General features: G+C 33.2%; 2 protein-coding genes across 3 annotated transcripts in view; both read right to left on the reverse strand.

The window, feature by feature from the left end:
• Nucleotides 1–22,028, reverse strand: part of Nox (NADPH oxidase) — a 54,439-nt gene extending 32,411 nt beyond the window's left edge. For both annotated transcript variants that reach the window (XR_016458022.1, XM_090114921.1), the window contains exon 1: nucleotides 21,701–22,028. Coding sequence is in view for 1 of the 2 variants with exons in the window: in XM_090114921.1 (XP_089971047.1) it covers nucleotides 21,701–21,973 (273 nt within the window). In the remaining variant the exon portion in view is untranslated. The remainder of the gene's footprint in view (nucleotides 1–21,700) is intronic.
• On the reverse strand, nucleotides 2,738–4,201 carry LOC149898797 (uncharacterized). Its single transcript, XM_090114827.1, has one exon. It carries the CDS (start codon nucleotides 4,169–4,171, stop codon nucleotides 2,738–2,740), a length of 1,434 nt encoding a protein of 477 aa, XP_089970953.1. The 5' UTR covers nucleotides 4,172–4,201.

The raw sequence follows: 22,028 nt of genomic DNA on the forward strand, positions 1-22,028 counted from the left end.
ATTAGAATCTGGAGAATATTTTTGAATACCAGAACTCATATTAATGTTGGGGTTAAAAACTAGTGCATGAAACGGAGTTGAATATAAAGGATGGATACTAAATTGGGATGTTGGATCCGGAAGGCGGTTAAATTTGATGAGACTTTTAAGTAGGCAAGGAAAATCAGATGGACGACGGAGGTTATTTAGAGTAAGTATTTGAAGTAGATTTCGAATTTTAGGAAGAAGGGGATGAGAGGATAATTGTATAAGCCGAAAGAAATACTTGTCTGACAGATATTGACGGCGGAGATATAAAGGAGGGTCTACACATTCTACCTGAAGGGCATTGACTGGGGTAGACTTCATGGCACCTATAATGAGTCGCAGACACTTGTATTGTATTCTGTCCAATTTTATTAAAGCTGTTTTATTGCAAGGTTCTAAGATGAACGACGCATAATCCAAATGGCTACGGATTATAGCATTATAAACTAGTTTTTGACAATATGGATGTGATCCCCACCAAACACCAGCTAGGGAGCGTAAAACATTAATACCCTTTTCGCACTTCTGAGAAATGTAGTTAGTGTGAGCCATACCATTCAGCTTTTGGTCAAGCACCACCCCTAGAAATTTAATCTTGTTGACTACAGGGATTGAGGAGTTTTCTAGTAATATTACCGGCTGTGGGATCAAGCGTTTTTTCGTGAACACAACTACATTGCTTTTGCTGGGCGATAGTGACAAGCCATGATCGTTCATCCAATTTTCCAAATAAGATAAGGCGCTGTTAAGTCGAAAGGTAATCACATCCATATTCTCTGACGAAGTATACAATGCTATATCGTCCGCATACTGCAGAACGCTACAATACGATGGAATGGCTTTATCCAAATCCCAGGTGTATATAGAATATAATAATGGACTCAAAACGGAACCTTGAGGGAGGCCTTTAAATACATGTCTAGTAGGTGTGTCTTTAGAACAGCGTACTTGTATCGTCCTCAACATTAATAAGTTGAAGATGAAATGTATCATCCTCTCAGGCAAACTCAGCTGTAACATTTTCTGTCTGAGCACTGGAAGAAGAACATTATCGTACGCTGAAACTACATCCAAAAATACGCCAACCAAATACTGTTTATTGTGAAAAGAGGAACGAATGTCAGTTGTTAAAATACTAAGACTGTCTAATACACTCAAACCTTTCCTAAAGCCATATTGGGAACTAGCTAGGAGGCCTCTGTTCTCGACCAGCCATTCTAGACGATTTTTAATAAGGTGTTCGGTGATTTTGGCTAAGGTAGAAGACAGGGCGATTGGTCTATAGGAATTGGGGTTAAGGGGATCCTTGCCGGGTTTGGGGATAGGAATAATAAGCTGGGATTTCCAAGAGTCCGGAATAATGGCATGTAAAAAGAAAATGTTAATTAAATTTAGAAAAAAAGATTTTGTTTGATCGCCTGACTTGCAAAGAAAAGAATATGGTATACCATCAACCCCAGGGGATGAGTCTTTTAAGCCATCAAGAACCGTAACAAGTTCTTGCAAGGTGAATGGGCAATCCATACTGTCGTATGATACTAAATTATGGGGAGGACAAGGAAAATGATCAGAAGAGGGGACAAATGGAGGGGATAGTTTGTCAATGAAATCATCAAGCCAAACGTCTGAGTTGTTGGATACTCTATTTTTATCACATAGAGCTCCACGGAAACGGCGAATACTATTCCACATTAATGATGGCGGGGTTTTTGGAGATAAGCTCTCACAGAAACGGATCCAACCCTGTTTCTTTTTTTTTGATAGCACCCGTTTAGTTCGTGCTGCAATTTTCTTATAATTAATAAAGTTCTCATAAGACATACTGGAATCATATCTTAGCTCGGCTTCTTTACGGTCCTTAACTATGGCAGTACACTCATGGTCCCACCAGGGAGGGGATAGCTTCTTAAAAGACAGAGTTGAATTAGTTTTCAATGGGAAAGATTCGGTAGCAGTAGTCTCGAGACAGTTAACAAAAAGAGAATAAGATTCCAAACAATTCTCAGGTGAAGCATTTGGGAGATTACTTATTTTGGTATCAAGGGAGTTGGCAAATTTCTCCCAGTCGGCATTGCCTAACTTAAATTTGAGCAAAGGTGGGAAAGCTCTAGTGGGAACATGGACTGTGCGTGAGCAGGAGATGAGGATTGGAAAATGGTCGCTCCCATGAGTAGAGGAAAGCGTAGAACAAGAAAAGGAAGGAGCTAAGACAGAAGAGCAAATTGTTAAGTCCACTACAGTATTAGGATTTTGTAATGGGGAGACTCTACGGGTAGGAAGGCAATCGTTAATAATACACATATTCAGATCTTCAAAGAGGTCAACCAAAAGATATCCAAAGGAGTCGCAAATGTACGAGCCCCAAGAAGTATGGTGGCCATTAAAGTCACCCATAATAATAACAGGGGGAGGAAGAGAGGAGATGATTAAGGAAAGCTCTGGAATAAAACTAGGATGGGGATGAGGAACATAAACGGATAAGACTGATATATTAGCAGCTCTAGCTGCAACTGCATTAAAGTTACAGCCATGATGGGGAAGTGGAATTTGTGAAAAGGGAATACTGTTATTCAAGAGCAGAGCACAGCCAGCATAACCATCAGCTCTGTCGTCTCTAAGACAGGAATAGCCCGGAACCCTAAACCGAGAACCGGGCATTAACCATGTCTCTGAGATAGCAAGAACCAAAGGTTTATAATTGGTTATTAATTCAAAAATCTCGTGCTTCTTGGGACGGATACTCTGGGCGTTCCATTGCAGAAACACTAGATCCATAATTGAGGATTGATGAGAAACGGGATAATCTTTCGGCAACGTTGGACGGTAACTGGTGGGGATAAGAAAGTAAAGTCTCTATAAAAGATAAACACATATTAAGTAGATGTTCATCAAAAGGAAGTGAAGAGCCCGTATTAGGGAGAGCACAACCATTAGAAAGGGAGGAGGGAGGTTCACGAATGATAGAATGATGTGCATCCTTATCATAAGACTTACCCAGAGGAGCTCGGGAACGGGGGGTCTTAGTGACTGTTTTTCTGTATGAAACATTAGGTGTTGATTGGATAGGAGGATTAAATTGGGAAGACGGGAGGCTTTGGGAATGTATAGATAAAGGATTCTGTATCTGAATATTCTCAGCATAGGATCTACGAGTTGACGGGATGACTCTAGAAGCCTCCTCAAAAGATATCCCTTCAGATGCCATTAACTGCTTAATGGCCTTTTGCCTAGCTTGTTCGGGGCATTTCCTATCAGTGGCATAATGCTTACCAGTACAATGGAGGCATGTTGCATCAGACTCTAAAATTGGACAAGAGTCGCCCAAATGGGCCTGTGAGCATTTGAAACAACGTTCCTTAGAGCGACATTGGTCGCGTACATGTCCAAACCGACAGCATTTATAACATTGAATTGTGGGGTATTGGTACACTTCTACTGGCATGGAGTTGTAAAGGCAGTATATTCTTTCTGGACGAACTTGGCCTTGAAAGGTCAAAACAACGGTTTGAGATGGTGACCATGAAGTAACACCATCTATTCTAATTTTTTTATTAAGCCGTCTGGCTTTCAATATTTTGCCTCTTCCACCTGGGAAATCCACATGGCTGATAAATTCTTCCATAGACCACTCCGTAGGGACACCTTTGACAATGCCCATACGAGTGATGTGAAAAGTTGGAATGGAGGCTTGGTAATTTGAATCTTTAAGAGGGGGGAAATTTATAAAATTATTTGCGTCACAAGCGGTATTGAATTGTACAGAAATTTTATTGCGCCCAATAGCTTTAACTCCATCCTTGGCTATGTTAGCTACACGATTGTTGTAAAGGAAAGATCCAAATTTGATCGGTCTGATGGTTAAACCCGCCGCAGGATCGGCCTCTGTACGGGACACATAGACAATAAAGGGACCACTGTCATTGTCGGAATATGTAATGGGATTAGATATAATGGGATCCACATATGAACTTTGAGACGATGCGATCGCGTAGTTGTTAACTGTAACATGTCTTTTAGACGGGATCATATCTGTATCAGCAATGGATGGCTCTGACCGTTGTCTCTTATTACTTGTATGCTCCGCTTCCATCACCTCACCCTGGATGTCAGGAGGTTTACCAGGGTCGGGAGGATCAGGATTCATGATGGGTGAGGAAAGTTAGTAAATAAACGCTTACCCCAATATATATATAGAGACAATCACAAATTTGGTTATCACTACCAGTTTACACTAAAAAAGAGTGTTCTCAACAAATTAATTAACAAAAATCTCAATGGCACGTGTTTTCTCCGACACAACAAAGATCGAAAAACCAGGCCAACTGTTTTTTAACTAGTTTAAATAACAAAAATGACATCAAAAATATCATGAACGTTAAAAATAGTGTTTTTTCTTAATATTTGTGTGTATGTATTATCTTACAAGTGCAATGTATGATACATAAAGACATTTTAAGTTTGAAAAATCAGATGTTTTGCGCGAAGTGACAGTAGTACCCACCTCAACGCTTCGCTTATGAGGCGTGCAATCAACGCTTCGCTTATGAGGCGTGCAATATAGATTAAAAAATAAATTAGATAAACTCATGAAATTATAGTATTGTACAGATCACCGATATATGTAAGTAACACCAATAAGTGTACAATTAAGATTAAATTAAATCTATCCGTTTAGAGCGAGCGGGTCAAAATCGGGTCAAACATACATACAGTCATACAGGTAAAGCTAATAAGCGTGTTAAAAATGTTAATTTGTGACTTCGGTAAAATAATTATGGACGAAAAAAAAACATACAGATATTTTTTATTCAATTTAAACTTTGCGGTTTAGCCGTAAAAAATGGACACACTCCCTATCTATCTGGTCATTGATACCTATTTGAATATTTTTCAATTTTTTTAACTCATTCTATTTAATTAGTTTATTTTCTAATTTTAATAATAAAGTATCTATGCTGGCTCCTGACTCCTACCAAAAAAATGTGTGCGTGTACTAGTGTACACACGTAAGAAGTGAATCTTCTTTATGACCTTATTTTTTAAAAAATAATTTACTATATACCTATGCAATTTTACAGAAACACGTCAATCACGCGTGGTAGGGATAAAAACAAGATGGCGCGTAACGGAAAAATGTCACGCGTAACGAAAAAATGTTACACTAAATTTTTTTCCAACCCCGATAAAGAAGTTTCACTTCAATAATAACGAGTACTTTCTACTTAAACAATTTAGTAAACATTAAAATTACGCAAATGAAATATAACATAAAACAGATAATCGTGTTACAACGACTGCGACGTGTGTAATTGACTCTTAGATATAATTAATAGCTGGCTTTTATCAGCACCGGTGTATTAAAATCAAGTTATTCCAGTACTGGTTGGTATTTATAATCTTTTAATAACAATGGTTTATTGTTAGGGTTCCGTAAATCCTATCAAAGGACTGCTTTTTGTCTGTCTGTATGTAGAATCAATATAGGAAGATATACAACGTGTACATTATTGTAATTAACAATAAATTGTCCTAAAATTTTAAAACTATGGAAACCTAAATGATATGAACTTGAATCGATTTGTACAGGAGACGTGTTTTCTTTTAGTGTAATCCAGATGTTTTATGACGTTTTTCATATTTCCGTATCTTCTTTATTGTATATCAACGAAAATGACACCTAATTAAACTGGGCGAAGCAAGGGCGAAAAAGAATGCAATACAATACAATTGTATTGTACTTATAACCTTTTTTAAATATAATTTTGTGTAGATAAATTTAACAGTTAACTTATTATGGTTAGGGAGCCAGGTGCAAATTTGGTTAACTATTTCCTCTCAAGAGATAATTCGTCAGACGCATGAGAGTATAGTATTATAAAGCCTCGTGAACGTCAGCTGGCGCTCGGTTGGGGGGGGTGAGCCGTTGTAGCCTCCCACGCACATAGGAAAAAAAATACATTCATTCATTCATTTCCTCTCAGCTAAAAATTTGTCAAATTGTAGCTAACCCAATATCTCAACGAAAAAAAATAGTCAGCTGGTTACAACATGGTGTATTATACGTCAGCTGGTGTCTCGAACATGAAAGTTAAATTTAAAGAAAAATTTATTTTCCGTTATTTCCTCTCAAACAAAAATTTACCTGATGATAGCTTATATGTAACTGTGGATAAATATATATGTCAGCTGGCTGTATCTTGGTGGAAAAACCGTCAGCTGATACGGGAGGCTACAACTGCTCTTCCCCCCAACCGAGCTCCAGCTGACGTTCACGAGGCTTCATAATACTATACTTTGATGCATTTTACTAATTACCGCTTGAGAGGAACTTGGTCATAAAATCTGCTGCTGGCTCCCGGACCATTATGTATTTGTATACGTAGTATATTATTATTAGTCTGTGGTATTATCTTTATTAATCCTTCCTGTTCTGTACTATTTATATTATGCAGGTACATCATTTAATTACAATATTTATTACATGCAAGTTTATAAATTATTAGGTACCTACTTATGTATTTACATGAATACATAATTAATATTGGAAAATCACAAACATATTCTATTATTGGTTTTAAATATACAGTTCCATGACCATCGATGACCGGATGGTCGAATATAAAAAGCAAGTAAAGCCTGTATTATAAACGATATATACAAATATAAAAAAATATGTTACCTAGCTGTATTACAAAACATGTCTATTAAGATCTAAAAATAAAAACACAAGTAAAATTATAACAAGCGACTCCACTCATTTCTTACGCCTAAAAATAGTATCATAGCACATATTATAATCTAAATTGGCCTTGTCTTACAAATGGCTAGGTTACCTAGGTTAAATCTGACAGGCGGGGCACAATAAATAAATGTCAGTCATTGGTCAAAAGTGACCTCTCGTGTCAAAGTTAGTCCAATCAAAAGCATTGGAGTGACGCTAAGGTTAAGTATTTGTACCTAGAAACTTAAGTTGTAACTAAGTAACTTTTACATAGATATAATTGGTGTAAGAGGAAATGTTTTGTACATTTAAGTGCTCGAATGGTTTTGATGAAATTTCCATTTTGAAGTAGAAGAAAGAACACAACTTGGAAACGTTACAAAAATAAAAAGACTTCATTTAATATGTACGTACCTAATATAGAAACGGTGTTTTAGTCATTGAGATAATATTAATAGGAGACGACACCGCCTACATCACTTATGTTCCACTCAACATACGTCATGTGACGTATGTTGAGCGGTATTTTTTAATGGTTTTAAAGTGAAACGCATCAAACATGCCTTCGTGTGTGTTACGATATTGCACAAATAATACAAATAATACGGAAAAGTGCAAAGGAATAACTTTCATCGTTAAGTACCTAACTAAATAATAATTTTTAAAACTTAGTTAGAGCAAAAAAATGGCGCACAGATTTTGTTCGTGGTGTCTCCTCCATACGTAGTAATATTATCTCAATGGTTTTAGTAGTGGTTATTTGTACTGAAACGTATATTTTTTATTTCCATGTGTAGGTACATCGAAAAATATCACTTAGTAAATCCTGTAAATGTCGAATAGTTTATGGTATCTATATTTACACATTTTAGTCAAAATTTCTCAATACTTTTTGTAATCCTTTCCCTATCAAATAATTAATATCTAATACAGTAGGTAACTACAAGACCACATAAAAATAAATTTTAAAACAACACCATAACAGTCAAAGAAAACCGCAGGTGTGTCAATTATAATAACAAAACGTAATATAATCCATGTATAATATGATCTAAACTTGATCTAAATAACACTTGATCAAAAGCAATCATGTACACTTTACATCGTGGGTGATAGTTGTCAGACAAGTCGCGCAACAAGTTGCGTGGGTGCGCGACATCGCAACATATTGTAGATTATTAATCCTATTTAAATTGATCGTTTATTAAATGCCAATTTATGACATACTAGCATTCGTCGCAGCTTCGTCTGCGTAGTCAAAGGAAATTCCCATGGAAATGAGAAAGTAGTCTATGTGAGTCTTTAGACTCCGAACTATCTCTAGGCATAAACATCACAAGATTGATCAATTGCGACATGAAAAAAAGACAAACAATTACACTTTCCCAATTTTATAATAGCTGGGTAAGTATGGATTTGTAAATACTAGGTATCTTTCTTTACTTTGACTGACCGGTTGGCTAGGTTGGTAGTGGCCCTGCCTTCCAAGCCAGAGGTCGTGGGTTCGATTCCCACCCGGGGCAATTATTTGTGTGATGAACATAGATGTTTATTAACATAGATATTTAATATTATTATATGGTATCATGTACGTATATAAAAATTATAGTCATCTAAGTATATTATATTGTGTAAGTAATTTGTATGATTTATATAGATATTAATAATGAATAATATAATTGTATATATTCGAGTGCAGTATATTTATCCATATGTATCTTTATTTAATATATCTATCTGTTAATATATTTTAATTATTAATTTTATTTTATTTATTTATTATTTTTGTTTTTTTTTTATCCTTGCCATTCTTTCTACCACCTACCATTGTCATTTAATAAGCTTGTTACCTTTTGCACAGGTTGCCTGGAAGAGATCACTTCTAAGTGATAAGGCCGCCTAATAAACTATACTGTTTTTTTTTTGTTCTGTATATTAGCAATAAGTTTTCTATGTATAGTTTTATTGAAGAGTAAATAAATAAATAAATAGATGTTTGCTCTGTGCCTGAGTGATGATTATCTATGTAAGTATTTATTTAAAAATTATATAGGTAATTATGTATGTATAACAGCCATCTGGTTTCCATAACACAAGCGAAAGCTTAGTATGGGATCAGATTGGTGTGCTGTATGTGAAAATTGTCCTGAAATATTTATTTATTTCTTTCTTTCTTTCTTAAATACGTACGAAACTACCCACTGCACTTATAAAATACCTATTGTTTTATTAGATTACTAGTATCAAATATGTTCTTTCTTGCTCATATCCCACAAAAGTGACTGTACCTTTTACACTTTAAAGGGCATCTAACTTTAAATTAGTGAACATACACATTACACAATGTAAGCTACATCTATACCATAGTAGATATTATATGTATATAACTCCAATGTCTATACTGAGCTAACAAGCCGCAAGTTCCATAAAAAGTAAATAAAGCATCTATCACTGTTGGTTAGAGCTTTTTGTAAAGGTGTTTACACATTGGAGTGGAATGGACACAAAGTGATTTTTTACAATAAATGATAGGTATTTTTTAGTAGTTATCATTTGAAGTAGAAATTTAGAATGTGACGAATACTCTTTCTTATTATGTATTAGGCACTTCCGTTTTTTTTTAAAACACTAAGCCTAAAATAATTAATCGTCCACATTATAAGAAACACTAGGCACGTAACCTAAAAGTTTAATTTATTTACTTACTTTCCTTTTTAACAACGTTCACGTTTACCCTGTGTTTCTCTGTGTAACAGATACATATCTATACTAATATTATAAAGAGGAAAGGTTTGTAATTATGTATATGTATGTATGTATGGTTTTCACGCATAAACTACTGGACCGATTTCAAAAATTCTTTCACCATTAGAAAGTTGCATCTTCACTGAGCAACACAGGTTTTATCCCGGAAATCCCACGGGTACGGGAACTATGCGGGTTTTTCTTTGAAAACGCGGGCAAGGCCGCAGGCGGAAAGCTAGTTTCCTATACATAAAAAAAATCTATTTGAACCCGCGTCTTTATTAAAAATTTATATTAAATAAACATTTGAATGCTAAAACCACAGGCTAAAACTATTCCTTCATTCATCCAGTTATTCGCGAATGATATCTCGTACCCATGTGGCGCTACCATTCCAACGGCACCGACATATTTGCGGCCAGCTTGTTACCGGCGCTCATTAGTCGATAATTGCATTTTATTAAACCAAAGGAAACTAATAAATCTAGATATCCACTCATTATATTCTCCTATTATGTTATTACGAGTGTGACGGCCTTTTTTACAATTAAACAGATGTTAAAATAATGTATTGTATGTATTTTGACGAGCTATATGTCATTATTATTGTCGTAAAATATAATGACTTTCAATTGAGTAATAAGAATTTCATAGAAGAGTAATAAGTGAAGTTAATGGGTGGTTTTAATTTCTACTTGTACTTAAAGAAGATATTGCTCTTATCCTTTTTTTGTGACGAATTAAATTTTCATTAATATTTTTTTAATCTAATCAGTTTTAAATTGACAATGCATTATGTGCAATTGAATATTATTATTATTAAATACAATGAAGACCTTTAAATAGATTGTATTTGATAAAATCCTATTGTTCTTTGCTAAAGTGACATTTCACGTTGATATGAATATTTATATTTTGGTAATTGATATTAATAATGTTATAATGACTGATGATGTTGCTTTTATAACATTATTAGTCTCAATTTATAAATAATTTATAATGTCAAAAAAGGGCGTGTGTGCTGAGGACACATGTCTGAAGTGAAACTTCTTTGGCAAGATTCAAAGATACCATGATTATAATATTTGCCATGACACCTACTTGAAATTTTACTCTCAACGTGCATAAAGAAGTTTTACTTCAATAATTCTAATTTGTTTAGTGTATATTTTAAATTCAAAATAAAAATGCTGTGTTCCACTTCCAATCAATCTGTATACTTGTACAGTGTGACTAACACTTTATACATTATGAATATACTTATAGTTTTTTTTATAGATAATTAAATTATAGTGAGCGTGCTCAAAATATTTGTACACTCAAGTGCCGTCAGCTAGTGAAGGCCCGATCACGATTTGATGGGACTATACACACTTCATAACCTTATTTTTTCATACTTAATTCATTCAGTATGAATACTTTATGTTTATACATATAGAAATCATACTTTTCCCGTCTGAGACCTGAGTACGTGGATATTTTTTTACTATAGCTAAATACTTATCTACGAACACATGAGTTCAAAATTACATACGATGTAACACGACACATTATTTATTGAATAAAAAAGAAATATATAAAAAAAGAAATACTTAAGTATATTAATTTTTGACACGTTGTAGGTACACGTTGTACCTATTGACTATCTAAATTTTTACCTAACTACAAAGTTAATAAATTTAACCAGATAGTTTAAAATTAATTAATTACTACCTACATGAAAAATTCCATTATTTATAGTCGCACAATTTCATACATATACCAGTCATTACCTATACCAAAAAAATCCGCACCAATCCTCACGATTCCTTGCGTACAAGTGTACTTAATCCCAAATCAAAAGCACAAGTATCGTATTAAATATTCGAGAGATTATGCTAATGCAGTTTTCGGCGGAGGCTTTGAAGGCTATATCTGTGTTATCTTTATGTAATTATGTGGAACGAATGTACAAGGCGAAATTATCATTTGATTAATTCTCTGAAAATAATTTACGTCGGATTAAGAACAGGATTTATTAATATTCATTATAATCCTGTGTAAGTGTCTGTCTGTTTTCTAGACTGATGATAGAATTGCTTGTTGGATTGTTAATTTTATATGCAAAAAACTTAGACACTTTCAAAAGAATATTGAATAATAATTAGTAATCATGATTACTATAATATTAGACTTTGATTATATTAAAACTTAAGTAAGCTATAGCATGATACAGTTTCCAAGATAAATATCTATTTAAATGGTATTATAAAGTACCTATATGTACCTAGATATAATATATTTGCATAATACAAAATACTGCTAAAAATATTTTACTAATTTTCTGTATCATAGAGTTAGAGAGGTTTTCGAAGTTCATATGAAACAAAATGAGTTTGAATTTTACACAGATCTAGTACCAGGAATTTTAGTATGACAACAATGTAACCACACACTACAAAACCAGATTTGTTGATAGATAAGAAGTAAACGGCATTTCACAGCTACTGGTATATCGCTATACTGTGGCTATACCTACATTTATTCTATAGCTATATACCACACAGAGCAGTGAGATTGAAATCTTTGTTGATGATATGAATCGTAACATAAACTTGCAAATATTTATTGTTAAACATATTATTTATTTCTAAATAAGCAGCAGAATAATAGGTTTATTTTCAATATTTTTTATACAACATTAGCTTCCCGCCCGCGGCTACGCCCTCTTTGTTTAAAAGTTAAAACCGAATAAACGATATACCAAAACCTTCCTCTTGAATCACTCTATCTATTAAATAGCCTCATCAAAATCTGTTGTGTAATTTTAAAGATCTAAGCATACATACACAGACGACGGAAAGCGACTTTGTTTTATACCTTGCATATGTACCTAGTGATCTTAGAATACATATATCTATTATCTATATAACAAATGTATATTCTAACTTTGTCTAAGTGATGAGAAAAGAAACTTTAGTCTGTACAAGCTGCAAGAATGAAGAATTAACGGAAGGTGTTGGCATGTGATGGTGTGATAAGCTCGCATCCGTCATGCCTGGAAGTTCTCCGTTTTTGTGACGACGACGAATATCTCAGGTAAGTAAGTACCTTTAAGTATGTCACAGTCATCTGGTTGAATCTGCTATTTGCTTGAATGACTAGTTAATAGTCATTCAAGCAAATAGCAGGTTCAACCAGATGACGTCGACCTTACAACTTGCGAGCCAAAATAATATTTTGACTCGCTTGTTGCTGTCAAAAGTGATTGTCGAGAAAAGCCTGACTATGTGAAATAAACTTAAAATTAACATGAAAGTCATAAATCATAACTTTTTATCTCGTCAGTTGAATACAATTTGTCCCCATATCAATTTGTTTTTTTTTTACAATAATCATAGTTCTACAACAACTAATCTAAGCAGTGATCCGTCTTTTACTTCTTTTTACAACAAATAATATTTTAAACAGATGTAGGTGTTACAATAACAAAATAAGCTAAAGTCCGGATGCTAACTAGCTCATTCGTTCGTTTCGTTTTCGTTTCATTCATTGTATCCGGATTCATTCATTCGTTCGTGATTCATTGTATCCGGATAAAATTTGGCACATATATATTATCTATATCTATATAGTATCTACATATCTCAATATCGTAATAAAATTTGACTAACATAAACTCAAAAAAAAAGTTTAATTCCTCTATTTATATCTGACAAAAGCACAAGTAGGTATAGTCAACTCATCTAATTCTGTGACAAAACAGAATATGAAAAAAAAAACAGGTAAAACTTTATAAATTTTATTTTTATTTTTAATAGGAACATTAATCAATCTTCTATTTATCATATGAGCAAGTGTAATCTTAACACATATGAATTAACTCAGCGTAAAATGAGCGCGAATCAAACCGCGATGACTTGTCTAATTCTGTGACAATCACTATAATTCGGTGATAGTACTTCTCTAATTCTGTTATAACCGAATTAAGTGAGTATTTATTATTTTTTAACACAAAAGTAAAAAAAAATACAATTAATAAAAAATATTAACATATTAAAAGTAATAATTATGTATTTATTAATCAACGAGAAACTATTAAAAGAGGGGAACAATAAAAAACAATATTGGACTTTATAATTGTTTGTGTGTACAGACTCATTTTTGACTGCAGAATACATTGAATTGCGGATGTCAGGGTTGTTTCATTATATTTTCTATTTTTATTTTTGTCTTCCTCCATGCTGTCTAAAATAAAAAAAATAACTCACTTAATTATGTGATAAAAACATAACGAACTTTTTTAAAATGCTTCAAAGCGATCCTACTTTTTTATCTGAGTAAAAATAAATATTTTCTGACTTAAACTACTAACGTATACGTACTGAAGACAATTATTAATACACGAATTGAAAATAATAAAAGTTTGCTTGGTTAATTCGGTGACACTGTTTTGAGTTGCAATCTTGAGAATCGTTAACTTTTTGAACCCAGGAAATAAGGTTTTATGCAAAAACAAACGAAAAATTACTAAAACCTTTATCGGTATCAACAAGAATATGTTTTTAACAATTAATTGTCAAAGTATCATGGACCTAGACTCACTTTTTCTATTTAAAATTAATTAAATAATGACGGCATAGCCGCACGCTACCGGTGAAACGTCAAACATGGCGGGCGCAGTGACAAATCCCGTGATTGTTACTATTTCACTCGCACGATCTTAACAAAAATTTGTACACGAAAAGAAGCTTAATTACTATACCATAGCGTTAATTTTAATGTATTGGATTTTACTCCTATAACGCTGTAAAAGAGTCCAAACGTTGTATCTCCGAATTAAGTGAGTCACATAATTAGGTGAGTTTACCCTATAGTAAAATGTAATATTTTCATGCAATAAATTCAAGAAAATTAAATTTGAAATATTTTTGCAACGTATATTAACAGTATTACAATTTTTAGGGATTGTTATACATGGTAAATGGTAATACTGTGGTATTGTATCCCTCATAAGCGGAGCGTTGAGGCTCTACTCTCGCATTACAGAAATCAAATGACTTTCCTTTCTCATAGCCATAGTTAAATACTTATTTTCTTTAAAGGCTCTGGATATTTAAATACTAAAGCATATAAAGAACTGTCACATGTTCTCAACAACATGCCTGCATCAATCATACCTATTTTAGTTCAGCAAAAAGACGGTTAGCATATTATCTAAATTAGCATAGTATGTTAATCGCTTGTACGGTCAGACGCGTAGTTTTTATTATTCACTTCTATGGAAATCGTTGTAAATAGCTAGATGACACCGCCATCTGTTGGGGAATGTTGTTGTTTTTAAACTAGCTTTGGAAATTTAGATGTTTTTTGTATGATCGTCTTAGTCCCTATTAATTAGAAAACTTAGATTGTAAATTATGAGCTACTTACTATGGAAAATTATGAAAATCGATTGATCAGTTGTTAGATAGAGATAGAGATAGACAAATTTTCAAATCACTTTTTAATCCGTTCATTCAGTATGTAGATAGAAGGTATACTACCTATATTGTCTTAATCATACCTTATATGATCCAAAAACTAAACAACAAACTTCATAACTGTATATTCAATCTAAACTAAATTAACTTATTAATTCAACATTCAATTGGTGTTTTAATCACACATTACTAAAGATATTAAAAAGAACAGATAAAATAAAATAATAATTATTTTTGTCTCAAATACCTATCAGAGAGGGCCTATGAGAAACATAAGGCTGACATACCACAAGCTCTTTTTAAATGTCTATATTTACAATATTAAGAACACGAAGCAAATACACCTTTAACTCTTTAATTATAAAGCCGATAATCCTGATTGCATCTCATCCACATATTTCAGGTAATCAACAAACACTAAAACAAGGCAAAACATATAGCACAGGAATACCTTTTAAGAACAACTCGAATCTTCAGAAAAACAACGTTAATCACGTGACCATATAGAATTGTTTTTAACTGTGGCTAGTAAAATAGCGGTTAATAACTGCTAAGCGGAAGCGATATAAATTTTACCACGAATTGAATGAATAAATCCATTATTTTCGAAAATTTCATACAATACGTTAGCGCAGCATAAAAATCTATTACTTGCATAGAATAAATGAAGAAATGAATCGCCAAATGTGTTGATGTGTAAAATTCGAAAAAGTTAAGTTTTAATTAAGGCACAAGCACAAGTAAGGTTCTTATGGAGAGAAAACACGAAACTGGGCTTCAAACTTACATTCATGCGTAACATACCAATTAAAAATATAATTATCTTATTTCAAGTCTATCGCATAAAACTTATCAAAGAACGAACACACGTAAGCTTAAAATCGCGCTTTTAATGGCGTCTTTAATGTCATCTAAGAGAGCAGATTTGCGGTGAAATTTTTTATCAGTTTGATTGACGTTTCCTCCATACCTCATACCCCCTGTGGTCTAGTTCTCAACCAAAAACGGGATTAATTTTATGTCCAAAACCTCACAAACATTCATTTAATTTATAATGCAGATTTTGGTCTTACTTTTCTTTGGTCGTTGCATAATTTTGCAGTTAAGTTTTATGTTCAATGTTGCGTGTTTTTATTGTACACTGGTAGTTTATTTATATTTTATGCAGTTTGGAATTAATTATTCAAGTCGATTTCTGAAAAATCTGTTTCAATTTTCTTAATAAGCTATATGTGATTTAAAAACAATAAGTATTATGTGCTAAGAAAAATAGATTTACATTTTGCAGGAATAAATCATATTTATTCTCAACCGCAGACAACGTCAGGCATATCGCATAGTATGTTATAAAAACTTCCAATCATTATGTCGTACCCAAGGATAGTCCTAACAAATAAATGTTTAATGCACTTGAAATATAGCCTATCTCAAGATCTAGTTTTGTAGGCCGTTACTCAGCGCTTGATAGGCATCTGAATGGTGCGCACTGACAGACAGACGTTGTTAGCGCTAATAGAAGCACTAAGTCAAAGCTAACATATGCTTCGCTTGTGTTAGTTAGGGCTTGACCGTTATTACTTGCATTTTCATAGGACTTTGTTAAAACAATGGCGAAACTTAATTAGGGTCATGTATTAAAGATAGATTGAAGCCTTGTTGATGACTTGTACTTGCAGCCTTTTTGGCCAGAGGTCTTTGGGAAAAGGACCCTCCCTTTTGGACAATGCGTAGTGCAAAACTTAATTAATTCCATTGTTTATCGAACCGCTTTAAGTGGCGAGTTCTTCTTTTGAGAGAAAGTGGTGTAAGGTTGGGTCGCCTAAGATCGGATGTGACATAAGATCGGATGCATGGAATAACTCGCAAACTAGGCAATATTCTCTACTGCTACCAACACTACTAGATCCGCCATTTTGTTCTGCCCCTCTCTTCACTCTGCGGCCGGCCAGCGACCAGACGGGACGTGTACACAGGTGATTCAGCAGAAAAGGTGTATTTTGTGGCGAAAATCGTCGATCCGATCTTACCTACAAAATTTTGATGGCTCATTGTGGAGAGTACTTTCATTGAAATAATGTAATTAATTATTTTGGGGCAGAATTAGCGAATCCTCTTTCCATCTGTATACTTTGAATACGCCTAGGACGTTCACAACCCAAGATCCGATCTTCCCTCCCAATGCCGAAGATCGGACCGAAGTTTAGCTCTTGACTGCGCCTTATGCAATAATGCGCAATAATTATTAACTTTTAATATATTTAACTATCCAATGACGCTATGACTATCAGACCTTAGGTACATTTTCATTATTTAGTCCTAGAACACGGAGGATAAAAGTTTGAGAAACTTAATTAGGATGAGGAGGGAAGACCGGACTAAAAAAACGCAATAAAAAAAAAACTTCTTTGTCAAATTTTTTGAGGAATTTCCTGACTCAATCATTGATGCTCAATGTATGGACGTAAGTCCGGATGTTTTCCTAATGTTAACATTATTATTAAACGCATAGAAGTGAAGATACTACATAGTCCGATCTTCGGCCGAACTGTTATTTTCTTCACTATGGTAAGTCGAAAAAAGTCTGCTTTTTAGGCTCTAAATTTGCTTAGATAGATAGCATCTACGCAAACCAAAAAATTAGGGGTTAAACAATATTTCTTTGTCATCAATTTACAGTTGACCGCAACAGAAAAACGACATCGAATCATGAGAAATAAAATAAAAAATACAGTACGTATAAAATTTTCGGCATATGCGTCCGATCTTAGGCGACCCAACCTTAACTATCTGTTCTTTTCATCTTAGTCTTATCTTTCAGACTTATCAGCTAGAAAGCTTTTCTCTGATCGACAGACGTTCTTATTATTTTTTGTATTGCTGAGGACCAACTATAGCTACTTCAATCGAATTTTTATTGTTAGATAACTCTATTGGCAAAAAACAGATAAAGTTACTTTATAGTCCCAGTTAATTTACACGCTCATGAGAAAATCTTTAGTATGTCCTAATGTTAGTTTTCCGGTGAATTAATTATAATAATTATTGATTTCTTATAATTGCCGTGTACATGTACCAATAAGACTAATTAAATTTCCTCATTTAGCCACAAACATTGGGCGGGCATATTTTAAAATTAGTCGTTCAAATACACTTCGATAAACGCAATAATAAAACTAATTATATCAATACCATATCTGGTGCGCTACCGGTAGGTATAACTAAGTGGGTCAAGTGTAGATAATAGATCACTCCCATTGGCCAGTGATTGCAGTGGCCTAACCAATCATATCACGAGAATTAATTAGACACGACTGATAGTTTCAATGTTGTACAGTGAATGATTGACGAGAAAATGCAGTAACTGAAAGGTAAGATCAGTGGTTAAAGCCTCCGCTTGAAAGTCGAGGATTCTTAAAACTCAAACATAACATTTATTTATTCAATTAGACTTCTAGAAGCACGTTTGAATGGTCATAACAGTTTTCAAATTTATCGCCGATTCAGAAAGCAGTATCTGTTGAGAAGAACCGTTAAGAAACTCCATTTACCTCCAACTCCATAGTTTGACATTAGAAGTGCTTTTAAAGTTTTGTAGATACTATTTTTTCAGGATAATATATCACCACTGCTCCAATTTCTGAAGGCAAACTTCGTGAGTAGGCCGTCGTTAAAGGATCATTACAACACACACAGCTACAAACTTGGTAAGTTTGAGATTTCAGGGACAACATTCAGCTAATGTTGATGATGATCATCAAATACCTCACCAGTTGATCAGGCAAAATTCATAGTTGAATATAATAAATTTTTTGAATATAATAGTTAATTAGAATGTAACAGATAGTATTATATTATCTGTGGTAACAATCTTTTATCTGAGAATCCTAGATTCAAACAAATTGATTTTGCCTACTTGTCCCTAAAGAAAATGTATGAAACTAAGTATGAAACGGATATGGGATGCATTCCCCAGGTGTGTCTAAAAATAAATGTTTCTTTTACTTTCTGCCCTTCCTATTATATTTATTTGCCAAATAATAAAGACTGGTGACATAACGAGAATATTTTTAAATAAAATACATTTTATTTTTAAAAGGACAAGGTCAATGCGCAAATATCAAAACAAATTTTAAAGGTTCTTGCTTTTGTTTATTTTGCATCATCTCAAACTTTTATGATTATATTTTACAACCATGGACGTATAAAAAAAGACGGACGCCGTATTACGAACAAACAACGTGAAGCCACCATAGTAAGCTAGCGATCGTGTAAAGACAATAAACACGCACACACTCTCACCATAGTAAGCTCAGTCGGCCGCCATTACGTCGTGAACTACCGACTGATTAACTGCGTCACTGTTTCACAAAAAATATTTAAAATGCCGTCTTGCGTGGTTAAATGGTGTCGCAACAGTACAATTTTAAATAACAAAACACAAGGGATTACATTCCACAGGGAAGCAAGTTATTTCTTTTATGTTTTAATGACTAAATTATTACGGCAAAATTTATAGAAAAAAATACAGCCGCCATTGTCATCAACACAGCTGTTGCCATGGCAACATGGCACACACACATGGATGTTTCGCCGCCATTACTAGGCTTCACTCAATGTTTAGGCGATATACCGTCCGTCTTTTTTTATACGTCCATGTTTACAACATAAAATGAACCTTATATTTAAAAATATTACCATATTTGCAAATGAATGCTCTATCGGAAATCGAACCATAAAGTTATAAAGATTTGTCTTATATTCCACACTGTTTTTTTCTAAAAACCAGTTATAAATTGTATCAGTTTCCAATAGATAAACAATTGGGCCAATTAAAATAATCCAAATCTGTCGATCCATAAATAAACAAACATAAAAACGTTTCCATAGCAACCATTCAATACAAATTGTCTCCAACATCGGTGTCATTCCATATTCGTTTGATCTATAATAATGATTTATAGATCAATGACCGTGGTTATGATCTATGTATCCTGTATCTATCAATAATTCATGCGGTAGAGCTTATGGGCAAAAAGTAATTTATTTATTATATTACCTTAAATACGCATTAGTTAGATAAATAATTGTAACATATTGGAAAAGTCACATAAACTCAAAATATTTTCTATTCACGTAAGAATCGATGAATTAACTTCTCTCCTCGCCGTCTGTGTATATGTATGCTTAGATCTTTAAAATCAAGCTACAGATTTTGATGATTTATTTTTTAATAGATAAAGTGATTCAGGAGAAAGGTTTTAGTATTTAATTTATGCGAGAAACTAGTGTAATTTAAATCAAAATTCACTATTAGACAAAAAAACATCAACCACTGCGCTGTGGAACATGCTGTATAAGTACATATTATGTAAATTTAATTAAAGAAACACTATAAAAATTAAGTTAATAAAATAAACATTACCGTTAATTACCATTGTAGAATTAACTGCATGTACGAGGAAATGTCAGAACCATAATTTTACAATCAATTTGCATAAAAACCTCATCCTTCGAAAATTTGCAAGTTCTCTGCTATAAACCGGTTAAAATTTCATTTTAGAGGCTTTCGTCTTTTATTATTTATGCCAATATAATTTTAAACTAATAGTTTCAACTAAAGTAGCGTTTGCAACTCCAAAAAATGTTTAAAGGTTAGTATAGGAGGTATGCAATATTATATACGTTACCCTTTTACCCAAAAATTACTCATTTGATCTGGAGCCACAGTGACACGCTACTGCGTGAATTACACTATTCTATAATCAAATACAAGTATGTATTGGCATAATATAACATGCTAAGATAATATGCAATGTAACACAAGTTAAACCACGGGCTAAAGCTAATTTAATAAATTCGACGTAGTATATAAGAAGAGAAATACTAAACATTTATTACAGCGTAGGTTACCTTTAAAAAAATTTGAAGAGAGTCGAATTCATGACCTTGTAAACCTTATTACTTATTATTGCTTTTACAGAAATGTTTTTTTTTTATATTTCAAAACAACCTATCTAGATTTTGTAATATAATGTCATTGAAAATGGGGCTATGAAATAAGCGATTTTATAAATGTTTGAGTTGTTTAAATCCTGATTATTGACTTATGAATATTATTTCCTTTTATAACTATGAAAGCATAGTTAATATTCTCAAAATAACTATATTTAAAAAATGTTCTACCTACCTATTTTAATAAATGAAAAAATATTAAACACTCTATCTCTATCATCTCTCATCTCTATCATGTCAATTGAATTGACTTTGACTTATTAAAAATTAATGTTTTATAATGATAAGGTTACCGTGTATGTACTAACTACTAACTAAATATTATATAAATTAATTTGTCGCTTGTTTCGTGACCTCATGTAAGCTTTCAACACTCAAGGCTAATGAGCTTTAACACCGATATTTGTTACAATAAACTGCCATTTAATTTTACATTGAAGTTGCAAAAATAACTTGTAATTACATATTATGTAACGAGTTTCGAAGGCTTGAAGCTATTTTGTGTTTGTGAAGTTTTTTTTTTTAATCGGAACATTATTTTCGAACACAGACACATTCAGAATTTAGACAAATTAAAAAAAAAACTTTTAAATACTGTATTTATGGACATTTATCTGTGACATGATCTTTATTATATCTGTGACAATAAAATCAGTAATGATAGAGCTTTTTAATATCTATGTTTTTGTCACAAAAATGAAAAAAAGTTATCTTATTAAAAATAAATACCCACCTCATCCTGAAAAGTCCTATGCAGGCTATCCTTATTATATCTCTGGTCGCCCTGCTTCAAAATGGCGGAACATTGCTTCAATAATTCAGCTCTGGTTCTCTCCTTTGCGCTTTCCTCTTCCATAAACGACCTCCTGTGCCCATTCCTTGGCAACCCCAGCAGATCCTTCGACGCATTCTGTATCCTGTCAAAGTCCGCCATCTTGGATATGTCACTATCATTTTTCCCGCCCTCCGAACTGTCAACTTTGATCGTCACATCGTCGGTCGACATTTTGACAATCACTTTTTATATTCTAACATTAACATTGTTCAATTTCCACGCGATT

This window comes from Colias eurytheme, chromosome 22 (assembly GCF_061535395.1).
Source record: "Colias eurytheme isolate Ceu_HAF_F1 chromosome 22, ilColEury1 Martin Lab GWU primary, whole genome shotgun sequence".
In the NCBI taxonomy this organism is placed as follows: Eukaryota; Metazoa; Arthropoda; class Insecta; order Lepidoptera; family Pieridae; genus Colias; species Colias eurytheme.

Excerpts from the sequence above, each read along its gene's own strand:
- LOC149898797 (XM_090114827.1), bottom strand. The coding sequence starts at position 4,171 with ATGAATCCTGATCCTCCCGACCCTGGTAAACCTCCTGACATCCAGGGT.